Genomic DNA, 15,226 nt, shown 5'->3' on the forward strand with positions numbered 1-15,226 from the left:
GTGCCACGGAAACTACTATAATGCCTATGAATTATTCTCGGAGACTTTATCTACTCTTTGAATAGCTATTGTAGTAATGGCAGTCAACAGGAGCCAGCTGCACAAGTTTTTACGTGTCTCAGCAATCAGTGGTGATAAGTCCCAGTAATTCAAAGCAAAGAGAGGTAGCCTAGTTTACAAAACCTGTACAGAGAGTTACACATCTTGACTTACATGTAAGCAACTGTTTATAGGACCTGCCAGAACAACATTATTTGGTGATTCATCATCTATATTGGACTTCCAATTTTCCAGAACAGTTCACAGTACTAGCAATTTATTTATTTTTCTGTCTCCTGGTAAGTACAGTCCACTAAGGACTTTACTCATTGCTTAGAAAACAGGGATACGGTTCTCCTAAAATATTTTTCTCTGTCACATGGATGTTTCACACCTCTGAAATGCATGGTATCTCAACCCCTCTTTTTTAAAAACTTCTTTTGCGGTTAAGGGTTTGGGAGAAGAAGCTCACTTCACATTCTAAACATGCAACCTGACCTTCATTAATGAAATGCAATGTACTAAGTAATCCAACTTCACAGTATCTTTTTTTCCCTATAACAAATGCCTATGGATTCAAACTACTGTGTTACTAGGCAGTAGCTGGAATCACATCAGAATCTCTCTAAGCTCAGAATGGCTCATTTTGTGCCTGGGAATATTGCAACTTTAACATACAGACATATTTTGAAAGTAAAATTTAGTTGTCTAGATATTGCTAAAGAAAGAGTAGAAACATTAGGTTATGACCAACACTTGTCAGCACTAAGACAGTCCCCTATCTTTTCTAAAGCGCTATGATGCAGCAGCACTTTTTTTCTTAAAGATTGTGGTCAGGTAAATCTTGTGCAAAGCTGTGATTCACTGTTCTACCACACTCCCCAGTTCAGATCACTGCTGTGTAATCAACAGCCTAAGTAATACAATTTACTGAGCAATCTTGTGGAAAATAATAGGAGATCCTGCAATAGGTCAACAATTCACACATTCCTCTGTTGCAATTCACATGGCTAGAGTAAATTCAGCCTTTTCAAGCTTGCTGCCTTTTACACAACAAAAAGTTCCTATTCATGTCTAAAAATGAAGTTCACAAATGCAAAATTTATAGCTACAGTTTTAGTTGCTGCATTGTTATGATATTAATTAAATTACTGGCAAGAAATTGATATGGCACACTGCTTATGATAGCAATTTTTCACTCCAAAGCAGGCAGTCTGTGGCTTTACAATCTCAAAAGTTATAGACTTCCTTGTTATTCACATGAGCTCATTCTTTCTTTAACAGACCTTGGAGAATATTAGTTAATGACTGGAATTGATTTAGGCACTGAAGGGCCTGATTTTGCCTTTGTCTATCTATAGTGCTTCCTACTAACTCAGCCAAAGCCCCAAAACTTGAAAAACTGCACTGTCAAAAAGAAAGTAGAACAAAGTCATGATACCTGGTGACTTCGCTACAGGAGCCTAAATAAATTGATCAATTGATCAACCATTGAAAAATAACATTTAGCTTGCAAAGAGTTTCTAAAAGTTTAGAGGCAGCTAACAGGAAAGCCATCTTTATTTAAGTAAGATAACTTGAAGGAAAGATGCAATTCATAGAATCATAGAATGGCTTGGGGTAGAAGGAACCTTAAAGCTCATTTAACTCCAACCCCCCTGCCATAGGCAGGGATGCCGCCTACTAGATCAGGTTGTCCAAGGCCCCACCAAGTCTGACCTTGAACACCTCCAGAGATGGGGCACACTTAAACAATGTGACACAGGAAATAAGAGCTATATGAATCATTGTAGTATGTTTCATAGCGAGATGTTCTAAAGAAGAGTTAATCTTTTTCATTTTACTTGTATAATGGGTATTTCTTGAAGCTGGCCCTACGAAGAGCTATTGATAATGCCCAGAACAATGTGGAAGACTCGAGATTTAGATTAAGGACTTTTAGCTTAGTTGTTGTTGTTATATTTGAAAGAATATTGCATTCATATGGCTCTTTGGTTGGCTTGGCCCTTCCAGAATCACTGAAATGTTTTGACAGGAATTCCTCTCCCCTGACAGGAACTGCATTTGTATAGTCTCCACTCAGAGACATTTGGAGATACTGAGCTCTCATTTACAGTATATATTGTGGACTTATGACTAGTGTGACTAATTAATATATTGGTTACATTTAATATAAATAATTCCATATTTTTACATACATCTCCTAAAAAAATCAGTCAAAACAACTGCACTGCTCTGTTGTCATATAGATAAGGTTTACAAACTATGTTCTCTTTAAATGGAACTATATATATTATTATTAATTTAAAGCTGCAGATATGTTACAAACTTTCACCACACATTTCCTTTGACTAATAGGTGTTAGAGGACTTCATGATAAAAAAAAAATCTTTTCCATAATGTTTAGTCTTTGAAGAAATTAAATAATCCAAAAAGATAGGACAGTATTCACTTAAATACATATAAATTATTCTGAGTTATATAATAATCTAATACTTTCTATATTCACAAGCTGATTTATATGCCAACCTTCAATACTCTGGGCTATTAATATAATATTAATATATTATATCAAATATCAACTTAATTCAGATATTAACTAAAATGGATACTTGCGGTCAACGTGTTCTCCTTTCCCTAAATTTAATCGGTTAGTGGCTTCCTGATTACTTACTATTCGTTGGACACATTGTGATGATAGTCTTTTAAATTAGTTTCTCACTTGCTCTACTCTGTTCCTAATACCACCCTCATCATGGTACTTCCAACCTTATCTAGTGCATATTCCAAATAAAGAAGGCCCCCTTTAGCTGGAAGATGAAACACACCCCAAGCAATCCCAGCCTCTTCTAACCCAACAATATATTCACAAATCAGTGTTTGAAGCTGGATGTCACGTGGTATTATACACAAGTTATTATGGTAACCTCACTGAAAGAGAATTCAAGGTTTGTCTTACAGTGAATCAAATCATAATTCTTTGTGGAAATACCTTTTTAGGAATCCCAAAGAGGTAACAAAGCCTTCAGGCTGCTTCCTTTAGGGCACAGTGACAATTTTTCATACCATTTCTGGGCTGTAATGCACTGTCTGTCCTCTGACAGTATATTAACAATGTGCTTAAATTCCTTAAGCAAAATTAATTTCTCCTGTCAACTATCAAATGCAGAAACTTTAGATGGAGTAATTAATGAAGTGCTTTAAAAGGAGCATAAAGCAACCACCATATTCAGTATCTATTTAATAAAAAAAAAAAAAAAAAGTGCAAAACAGTCTTCCAGAATCACTCTGGGAAAAAGGGTTTGGAATGAGATTTGTCTGACCTAATCTTATTTCTTAAAAAAGCTGCTATTTCTCTCAGCATATTCTATCTTCTTTATGCTTATTTTGGAGTGCAAATAAAGAGAAAGACTTTTCTTATTTCTGTTCATCATTCAGCAGAGACGGAAGAGTGAATGCTATATGAATGACACCAACTGAAAAGAAAAATCCTAAGACTAGTAATTGGTTCTAATGACAGTTCCAAGGAAGATGGACATCTGGAAAGGGGAAATTACTAGCTGGGCACCTAAATGTAGCCACAACAGCCTGAAACAGCAGTGGGAACAGACTCTCTTCCCTTGGCAAAAAGAATATTTCTGCTTAAAACATCTGCCAAAGAATTTATATCTCCTCTCAGACGGCTGGGTCTAAAAGGAGTGAGGTTCTTCTTCTCTCAGATGAGCATAAAGCTGGACTCCTTGGAGAGCACCACACTCCAACTCCTATGTTGACTCCAAATACAACATTTTTGGACCAGATTGATACTATTTTCCCTATTGACTATCCCCTGAACAAGAAAAGAGTCTGCATACAGCTCTGAACTCCGGTCTTTTTACGTGAACAGCGGTATCTTTTCCATGACCTTTGACAACCCAAGTGAGCTCCGGCTGACTTCTGCCAAGTCATGACCAGAGCACATTGAGGCAGTCCTGAAGTAACTGGGCAAGGTAAGTTGTCATGGAAGAATGATCACAGTCAATTTGTCACTGTCTAACATTGTTTGGGGGACTGCCGTTTGATGGCAAAAAAATGTTGAAAGATAGAAGAAGCCTCAGAAGTAGTATAAGAAATGTCTGAAGTGTAAGAAAAGTCTGAAGAGATGGTGCCTTTGTTAATGAACAAAAGAGCTCAGAAATCAGAAAATATTGCTTTTTTTTTTTTTTTTTTTTTTTTTTTTTTTTTTTTTGTGTGTGCCATTTTTGGCACTAGGAAAACAAACAAACAAACAAAAAAACCTTTCAGTCCTTGGCTGTTTGGAAATACATCCCAAGAGGGTAAGATCCCTGAAAGGAAACAGAAGACTGTCAGACTGATTGTGGGATTTCAGGAACTGATCCAGGGTTTAAGTCACTATCAAAAGTCTTGCCAAAAGGAATGAATGGTTAACCAGCCAACCACCTTTGGAAAAAAATAACAGTGTCCCAATGAGCAGCTAATTAGTGCCACTGGCTTTTGAAGGCACTGGTGATGCTAATGTTGGGCCGAAAGGGTGGATGGGTGAAATAGCTGTGCTGTGACTTGACTTTCATTTGTAGTTTGCTTCAAAGGTTGTTCTAGGGGTAAACTAGTAAAAAGATGAGGAAAGAATATGGTATTTATAAAATAAGACATCACAAACTCTATCATTTGATAGTAGGTCTATTAAACCAGCTTTTTGTTGGAACAAAGACCTGATTTTTTTTTTTTTTAAACATACCTTTAAATAGCAAGCACCTTAGAATCATCCCTAGAGATACAGATGCTCCTACTTCACTCTGCTTTGATCAAGGGGTTTTATGTTCAGCAATCTGTATGAACAGACTTGTTTTTGACAATCTTGCTTACTCCTTTGTTCCCAGCCTTCATCTTTTGAATCAGTTTAGAGATCTCATCTTTCATTATAGCTGGAAAAGTGGGAATGTAAATACCTGAAAGTAAATATTGTGGAAGCTGGGACACAAACTTCTAGAACTTGGCAATTCAGCCAATTAAAAAGGCACTTCTTAACAGATTATTTTATATTTCCTATGTCCTAAATGTACATTCCCTGAGGGAGGGGGTGTATTTCTGTACTAATAATAGTACAGTAATCTCATGTGAAGCCTTTACATGCTAATTCACAACCATCAATAATAGTGTTTTTCATGTAACAATGCCCCTGTGATTTAAGCACATGTTCTTCAATGTGATTGAAGACAAAAAAAAATAAAGATAAAAGGTGAAAATGTGTAAATCTTGGCCACATTGACGTTTCTCTCAAAAACCTCAGTGAGACAAATCAACCAAAGACGCATGCTCAAAAAACAAATTGATCAAGTGAGTTAAACAAGCATTTATGTTTAATAACAATCCTAAACTACAGTTACATTATTTTTTCAGACAAGAAAAAAAAAAAAAGTAAATACATTTAGTAGCTTTAGGGGATTGCTTACTGGTTTTATTAAAAAAAAAAAAAAGAGAGAGAGAGAGAGAGAGCTGGTGAGTGCATGGAAGTGCAAAAGCTAAAGAACCATAGGTGACATTTTCATGATCATTTTCATGGCTTGGCTGCTATTCAGGTGACCTAATTTTGAGAGTCCTTGAGTTGGAAACTGGACTTGTGATGTTCTCTAAAAAAACTCAGGATGCAATATGAGCAAGTAATAAGCAAAGCAATAAACTGATTAAAGGAATAAAGTACTTACTGGCATTATGTTATTATTAGCTTTGGCAACTATAAAATACTGGACAAATGTAAAAATGATTCAAAACCCATTGCTTGTGACCTTGTAATAAATAAAAGCTTTCCAAAAGCAAGCTAGACTAAAATATTAAATCCTGGCTCCAAAGAAGAAAGACGACTCATAGCAAAGCACAAATCTCCCTCAAATCCTTGGCTGAAAATGTAGAATATGAACAATACTCTGGCTCATGATTGTGGAAAAAAAATTTCTCCTTTTAAAATGTTTGTCATCGGTGTAATCCCATCTTTAATTATAATTAATGTAAGGGGCTTTTATGTGCTGGGACGGTAATTCACTGCCAAGAGTTCAGCTTTTATGAAGGAACGCATTTCCAAATTACGGTGTAGATTGATCTTAAAATGTCTGGAGCAAATAATAATAATTTATAAAGCTGTCAGAGATACAATGAACTGAAGACATTACAGTAGCAAAAACTTGAAGTACTGACAGCACACATTCTTAAAAAGAGGTCTTTTTTTCCCTCTTTTACTTACTGATTGTTTCTTGTCTTGAGCCACAATCAATTAAAAATGTTGGTTAGATTTGCAGTTAATACCATTTAATTGGGCAGAACGTGCTGCCAAAAGGATCGTCCTAATCTTACCTTAACCTGTTTACACTAGTGTGTTAGCACATGCTTCTCTTCTCCTGTTAAATCAGCAACCAGGCTGCTGAACCAGTTGCCGAAAGAGACTGGCCAGCATTATGGTATTACCTCCTACAGTTGACAAGCAGCTGACATTGGGGCCTAATCATTTGAGATCCAAAGCTAGAGCTAGCTGCCACTATTTCCCTGCCTATTTTCTTACCCTTGATGACAGCTAGATGCCTGGATTTGTCCATGGCTGTGCTGGCAGTGGGACAAGCACACAGAAAACAACTAATGCAAGCAGAGATTCATCATGAAGTCCTCTCAACAGCAGTGAGGAACATTAGCTCCCACAACAGTTAATGGCAGGGCATCTGTGCAGCCAAGGACCTCTCCATTTGTTCTAGCACTATGACTGCTCACCCTGAGGGCGTCAGCATGCATCAGCTGCAGCTGAACAGGATCACTGTGGATAGGGTGCTGCGTAAGTATACCTGAAGATGCGGACTTTGACATTGTGGTGGTTTTACCGTGCTGGGCAGCTAAACCCCACAACAGCTCTCTCACTCCCCCTCCTTTAGATAAGGAGGGGGAGAAGTAAAGCAAAGAACAACTCACGGGTTGAGATAAGGATAATTTAATTAAAGGGAAATAATTATAATAATTAAATAAAGACTACCATGAACTAAACAATTTAACTAAGGGGAAAATAAAAGGGAAAGGGGAAAAAGGGAGGAAAACAAACAAACAAAATAAATGAAAGCTATATGGAAGTGCAGAGGAAAGAAATTACTCTCTACTTCCCACAAATGAGCGATGATTGACCACGTCCTTGAAGCAAGGCCTCAACGCACGCAGCCGGTGTTCGAGAGGAGGACCGACGTCTTCTCAACGAGAGCCCACCCCTCCCCTCTTCTTCCTGTTTCCACCTTTTATTGCTGAGTGTGACACCACATGGTATGGAATATCCCTTTGATTGGTTTAGGTCAGCTGCTCTAGTGATGTTTCTCTCCTCACTTTTTGCCCACCCCCTAGGAGGGTTAGAGAAAGGCCCAATGCTGTGCCACTGCTGCTCAGCAGTAGACACAACACTGGTGTGATAACACTGCTGTTCCAGCTACAAGTACAGAGTACGGCACTGAATGGGCTGCTGCCGGGAAAGTTAACATTCCAGCCAGACCCAGTACAGACATATAATAGACTCAGATCTAAACAAATGTGCAAGTAAACTGTAATTTGCCAGCAATTAGAGAAGAAGCTGCCACACCTAACCATAAGTGTGAATATGTAACCATATTACACGTATTTATACTACATGTAAATGACTAATGAAAAAAATGTCTCGACAGACATGCTGCACCTTAAATCATAGCTCATCAGAAATCTGGTATAATAATTAAAAAAAAAAAATGTCCTGGCAAAATCACATAACCTAGATTGGCAAAAGAGCAGTTTGACACGCTACTCTTGTTTGTACGTAGTGCTTAGTGACATGCTTTAATGGTGAATTTGGCAGCGGTAGGTTAAAAGTTGGATCAGATGATCTTAGAGGCCTTTTCCAACCTAAATGATTCTATGCACAGTTAAACTGCATGATTATAGTACTATGTAACCACTATCCTACTTAAATCAATTTTAGCACAAATAACAGTGAAGAAATGGTAAAACTGGCTGTAAGATAAATATGTCCACAGTAGCAATCAGATACAAATGCTCAAAGTGATCTGTGTGAACAGATTTTTGCCCACAACGTGAGTGGTAGGGTGCTGAAACCTACGTAAGTGCAACTACACTGTGCTATCCCTGTCAGCTAGCACAGGCAGACAACCATGCAATTCTTGATTTTGTGTTTATACATACTTTATGGAGCAACATAACTCATCTCACCTAACTTCATCTGTCTAGCGTGTGGATATTTGTTTGAAGGCTTTCCTTTAGCCTTCTGTATCCAATCTAGTTCTCATAGAAGGCTACTACAAGAGTGTATGAATGAGTTGCCCATCTCTTTGGATATGGAGGCAGGATATAAACTGGCTTAGATTAGATCTCTAAATGAAATGGGAGAAACTAATAGCATTCTGTAGGCTAAACCTGTTATTTGTTCACATAGCTCTCTCTGAGGTTAAATACGACTTTTTTTTTTTTTTTTTTTTTTTTTTTTTAATAGTGCTAAAATAACCAGATGAGAATGAGAACTGTACAAAACACACAAACCTCAAATCATTCCACTTCAAGGAATTATTAAAACAAATCCAGCACTCAAAGCTAAAGGATCTTGGAAAATGCAGCATCATTCTCTATCATTATTTGTACATCAGAATACTCAGCAGAATTAAGAATTCCAATCTTCATGTGGCATATGGGGAAACTGAGCAAAACAGAGCATGACAGAATATTCATTAAAAATTATCCCCAATTTAGACAGACTGGTCTTGTTTTTAGTGAAAAATATGGCCAGCTCGAATTAAAATGGTAGCTTCTCACTAATTATGAAAAATAAGGGCAAGGTCTCAGAAAACAGTAAGGTTGCTTTTGAATGAAAGGGATTACCCAAGGTCACTTGTGAAGTCAGTGACTGACCTGAGAACAGAAACCTGATACCATCATCTTCCTTCTTCAGCTGAGCACAGAAGATGACTAAAGAACAAGTTTTTAGAAAATTTAACAGAAGAGACATGAATTTCATTAATAACAAACTTGTAAAGTACTGTATAAATAAGCAAGAACAAATACATACAAGGTTTATATGCTCTTCATATAAACTTTAATGTATACTTCCACAGACTTTTCAGGATTACTTTTAAATAATTACATTAGATGTAGAATAAAAGGTACAATGGAAAGGATTTGATCTGTAGTTCTGCTTTAAATGGATGTGTGCATCCCAAGAGTGATTTGTCTGCTATCACTGGTCTCTAGCAGATGCTCAGCAGCTGGCAGGTGTACTCAGCGAGTCTAGAACTTGGGAGTAGCGAAAAGCTACAATCTACAATGTTAGAAAGGGAATGCTAGCATTATTATGAGATAATTATAACTGGAAAATAAATGGGGAAAAATGAAGGGAAATAAAAACAGCTTATATATGTATATATACTTACTTATATATACTTATATACATGTATATAACTTACTCAAGTAAGTTATAAATAACTTACTTGAAGGCATATAGCATTTCTTAGCCAAACTCAGACGTGCATTTTTATTTATAACAAAGATTTAGGAACTAGATTGCTATTGATGATGCCCATCATATTTACAAAGCAACATTGTAATACAGAAAATTACTGTAAGCTATCATTACTTATTGACTCAGTGTTGAATACTCCACTCTTGATGAACCAAAGCTGCAGCCATTGCCTATTCTGTTGACAGACTTCACCTTTTAAAAAGTTCCCAAGAGATCTTGAGAAGTTATGTCAATATCCATGGTATTTCAGAAATCATATTATTGAATAATGTTGCCAACAGATTACTTTAAGGCATTTAAATCCAGCCATTCTGTAATTTCAAAAACAAAACAGAACACACACACACACAAAAAAAAACACAACCAACCAACCAAAACAAACAAACAAAATTCTCTGCCATTGTAGCTTCTGTGTTAGATGTCTCCCATCTTACATAGTCTGAAATCAATGGAAGAAAAGTATCTGTTTCCAAGTAAGTCATGTAAACAGTTAAGTGATTAAATCTCTGCTGCAGAACAATGAAATGCAGTACTATGAGGATTACTGGAGATTAGATATAATCATCCTAAACTGAAATTAAGGATAAAAGGCTTGTGTCTTCACAGACATCAACAATGTTGACGTGACATTCCTTGCCTTTCAAAGATGTGTTTACATGGTAACAATGATAAAAATTTACAGAATTTCAGAATTAAATCAGAAGGAGCTTTCCAAACACTTTGCAGTATCATCCCCACAGGGAATTTTGCTAAAAGATAATAATAATAATAATAATCTGTTGAATTCAAACCACAGTTAAAAAATTAGAAGAAAAAAAATCTTTACTTAATTTAAATATATTGATGAAACTACATAATTTCACTACAATTATAATTTCACTACAATATTTGTAGATGCGGTACATTGGCTCTTACAGTGATGTGTATGCCAACCTATGGATCTTGTTTCTTAAAACATTCTACGTGCTGAATGGTCTTTCCACCACTTGCTTCCCCTTCCACAGACATTTAAGCAATCCTTGAAGACTCTTTAGCATGCTTATGTTTCTTAATCATCACTGCATCTGTGTTGAGATGCCATTCCCCAAAACTAATCTGAGATTTCATGGCACTTGAGTGAGCATCTTTAAAAGAAAGACAAACAGAGGTCTTTGCTTCCCTTCACTGCCTCCAAACAGCAGTGCAGCAATCTTTATCAGGCACAAAATGCCAACAACTTTTGCACATGGACAGGAAGTCATTTAGTATTATGTCATAAACCTGGAACTTTTCTGTTGTCTCTTTTTTGAACTGCTTATTGATGAATCAAAGGATACATTATGTATTTAATTGGTGTACCCTGGCTTGAACAAAATTATGCACTCACACAACTGTACTCCCTTTAAGTTTTTAAATGTTGGCAGTTAATTATTATTTTTTTTAATCTTTTTTTCTGTACAGCAATTATTTTATGAATCACACCATGCTCCTTGGAATCACATTTTCACTAATGTCTTGCATATTATCTCTGATCTACTGAAAGCACATTTAGCTATGGCATATTGATTCATCCAAAATAGGCATTTCTGAAAATAGGAACAAGCATACATATAACCAGAGAGACAAAGTAGATGTGAAGCTGGCATCATTTAGCATATTCTATTTGATCTCACCTCAGGCTTGGAGCACAGAATTAGTCTGGCTGGGCTATATAAATATGAAGCAATGAACCCAGAAAATAATTAATCCAGGTTAGGCTGAACTCTAATTAAAGGTCACGACAAACACAATTTTACCTACTGCAGCTACTGACATGCTGCTCCAAGAACTTGCAAACAAGAGCACAAAAGCTACAAATAGTTGTCCAGGGAGATTCACCACCCTGAATGTAGCCTAGCTCTAACAACTCCTGAACATGTCTGGTAGTTCTTGAGAATTTATAGATGTACATGTTTGTCAAAATTAATTTAACATTATTAGGAGGATAAGCACAGCCTTCCTCTAGCATCAGAGAAGTAGTTTCAGCTCCAATATTATTATTTTGAATAGCAAAAACCAAATATTTTCCTTTGATCTTAAAGTTATGTTGACTCTCATTTTTGGAGGTCCTTGAATCCCATAATAATCTGAACCACACTTTGGAACTGAAAGTGGTTCCTAGCTTTAAGAAAAAGGCATATTTTAGCAAAAACGTCTTCTTATCATGTGGTCAACATCTCCTGCTTTCCTTTCCTTCATGGTTGTCTTTCATAGAAACATAAACAGGACTGAGGGCAGAGGTCATTTTTTTTTTTGCTGTATTCTGACCATTCATTTAGTAACAAAAGATAAGTATTACATAAAGTAAGGGAAGGTGCTGACAGGCAAGTTCTGGAAAATTCTGTTTTACTGACAAGGAATTTCTTTGTCCAACCTACCTTTTCATGATCCTGGCAGAGATGACAGTCACATTCAAAACAATACTGGCGCATCAGTTGCTTTTGGCGTTCACTGGTGGGCATCAGTGATTCAATATAGCTGATAGTGAGCTGTGTGTAGCACATACAAAAGCAGAGTTAGTATGTTTTACAAAAATTCCATATTTAGTTAAAGTATAGCTAAGATAATATTTTTGGATACAACATTCTTCTTGGAGAAAATGAAATTTTATTTTAACAGATTATTTTCTAGGGAAAACAAACAAACAAACAAAACAGACAACTTCTACAAAATCAAAAAAGGCCAAATATAAATTCCATAGAGGAACACTTTTTCACTATTCCAGATTAATATAGTTTAAAATTTTTAATTCAGGAAAAAAGAAAAAAAAAAAATCAACCAACGACTCTTGCAGCTTTTCATCCAAACTTGGAGGAAGAAATACATAATAGAGGAAAAAAAAAAAAAAAAAAAAAGGAAGTTCAGCATCTGAATTCCCTGTGCATGGAACCTCATTTTCTGTCTAGCTCTAAAGATAACGTGTATTTAACTTTGGCATAATACAACATCCAACTATCTCCATAAATTTTGTTTCAGGGAAACCTGTGCTTTCTTTCAAATGTCTTTTGCTCCATTTGAGCCTGAAGAAAGCTTCTTTCGTTATGCCCACCTTTAGTTTGTCTGTGATGTTTCCTTCATGACCAAAGTAGCACAAAAGTATTGCAGTCATAGTTGTTGAAACTATTGACAGGAAAATTTAGTAAAATGATCAATAAAATAAAATGCTTACGTTTGTGTCATTTTAAATTGTATAGTGAATTACAGAGAACTCTTTAGTTCATTCATTGTGATGGCTGCCAGAAGGAATTTTACAATGCTGACCATTTGCAGGGTTCTTCAAATGTTTAAAGTGCTGTTAAGGCACAAACTAATGATAAGGGAAAGAATATAACAAAATAACACTCTGGCTCAAACCAGCATTCAGATATACACACTACAGAGTGATTATACTATACACCTAACACACTTTTAAACACTCCATAGAGGTCACAACTGAAAAAATCAGGTCACATTATTTCATTCTCAGCCTAGACACTTCAGCTAATTGGGAGAATTTTCACATGGTTCTCAGTTAAACCATGAGAGTCCACTCAAAAAAAATCACAGGAAAACCTGACCAATTTGTACTAATGACCATGAAATCTATTGTCAGAGTCTGCATTTTGAAAACTAATGAGTATTCTAATTAAACAAGCAATTAACTAGCAACTAAAATAATGCTTGCATTTTTTTTCCATTTATTATTACAGTTTACTTTGATTATTTATTGAGGGAGGACTGTATTAAAGGATTACTGAGATGGTAAAGTCAAGCACTTTTTCCAAAGATGGTAAAGTCAATAAGCAGAAAGCCTGTGGAAAAAAGGAAAATATGGCCTCATAATTGAAGATTAATAGTATAATTAATTAAAGAGACAAATTCAAGTTCCACAGATAATCAAAAGTTAGAAAGTGTGAGAACTTTGTTCAGCTTTAATTTCTAAATAATGTTCTGTCACAGCTTGTTTGTGTTCTAGTTGAGAGGGAAGTTGTTTCACTGCTGTTGGCTGACAGCTGAACGGGTCTGTACTAATCCTTTACATGGGAACAGTAGGCTTCCCTCTGAGCTTTCTGTGGGGAATGGATGGAAATATTTTGCCTATTTCTTTTCCATTCTTTTCTGCCAAGCTCTCCTACCCCATTTTTCCAATCTGTCCATCTTTTTGTTCTCTCTTCTTTGCTGCTGTATAATTTTCTAGTCTTATTCTCTGCACCTGGTTATCTAATTCTACTTTCCAGCCCTCACTTCTAGCTCCTTACATAACCATTCTTAGACAATGGACTGATTTTAGTCATTGTGTTAGTCCCAGATATGCCCTTCTTCCTCCCTTGTATGCCTCATTTTACATCTTTTCCCCATATTTGATCACTAACACTAACGCAGTCCTTGTTTCCCTACTCTGGTTTCTCAATCATCATCAGTGATCCCCACCAAGTATTTGTCCTCATTTCTTCCCCTAGCAGGTCCTACTCTGCATCCTCTCAGATATGGTAAAAAAGATCCGTCTCTCTTCCTTCTCACAAAGCAGTTTGCTGTCAAGCTGTAGCCCTAACCTCATCCTTCAGCCATTCCGAGCCCAACTGTCCTCTCCTCTCTTCTGATCTTCATGCCTTCTTGCAATTCACAAGTGTTTTCTGTCCAAGTTGTTCCCCACACTGGCCCATTCCCTGTCTCTTATCTTCTTTGAAAAAAAAAAGATCATTGGTTTGACCAATGTCCTACTGGGATTTAGGTTCAGGTGGCATCCAGCAATAAGAGGCATGCAATCAAGTTTAGGCACAGTGCAAGGCATCTTGAATATTCTGAAAAAAAAGTCTTGTGTGTGAGATTACTTTTTTTTTTTTTCCTTTTTTCCCAAAACACATAAGAGAATGATTTAAACCTTTTAATTACTGCCAAAGCCATCATAAGGCAGGGTTCAGTTCTAATATTGCATTAAAAAACAAAAACAAAAAAACAACACACAGCCATGCTGTATCTTCATATCTTCAGCTTCATTCTTTTCTCTCTTTTTTTTTTTTTTTTTTTTTTTTTTTTTCCCCCACATGTGCAGGGAATAAGTTTGAAATCAGTAATTTCTTTTCTCAAAGGCAGTGGATATGACCATCACTTAACTACCTGCTCTGAACATATGACTAGGCAGAAGGAGGAAGACAAGAAGCTTCATCACATTGACATCTCCTTTTAACATTTGAATGATTTAGGGTCACTCTTGCCATTAGAGGCCCAAGTCCAAATTCCAGTTCCTGCCAGGAGAAATCCATAAGTGAAAAGGATGTTTGTAACTGGCAGACTGAGTGGGAAAATGCAGTTAGGATATTTAGAAATATGACCAACCTAATGGTGACTAAATCTACACTAACCATTTAATGGTTTAAACATAAAAATTCTGTATTCAAGTCTCTTTCCTACACTTGTTTTAATTTTTGGATCCTTTCATTAGATACAAGGCTCATTTAACTTATCCATATTTATGAAGTATCCCTATTTATCAAAGGTTGTCTTAATGGTATTTGCATGTGGGTTGTATGATATTAATTAAAACATTATTTCAGCTGACCAAAGCTTGCCTCCTCATTGCAATGCTTATAAAGAATGCAGTAAATCTTCTACCTCAAACTGAAGAATATATATTAAATAGATCTCTGCCTTCATAAATGTTATTTAACA

At 36.2% G+C, this 15,226-nt stretch overlaps 1 protein-coding gene across 7 annotated transcripts in view; it reads right to left on the reverse strand.

The window, feature by feature from the left end:
* The window catches only part of SMYD3 (SET and MYND domain containing 3), a 396,214-nt gene that overhangs the window by 69,021 nt on the left and 311,967 nt on the right, over nucleotides 1-15,226 (reverse strand). For all 7 annotated transcript variants that reach the window (XM_084512204.1, XM_084512205.1, XM_084512202.1 and 4 more), the window contains exon 8: nucleotides 11,956-12,066. In XM_084512204.1, coding sequence (XP_084368330.1) covers nucleotides 11,956-12,066 — 111 coding nt within the window. The remainder of the gene's footprint in view (nucleotides 1-11,955; nucleotides 12,067-15,226) is intronic.

This window comes from Aythya ferina (assembly GCF_964211825.1).
Source record: "Aythya ferina genome assembly, chromosome: 3".
Classification (NCBI taxonomy): Eukaryota; Metazoa; Chordata; class Aves; order Anseriformes; family Anatidae; genus Aythya; species Aythya ferina.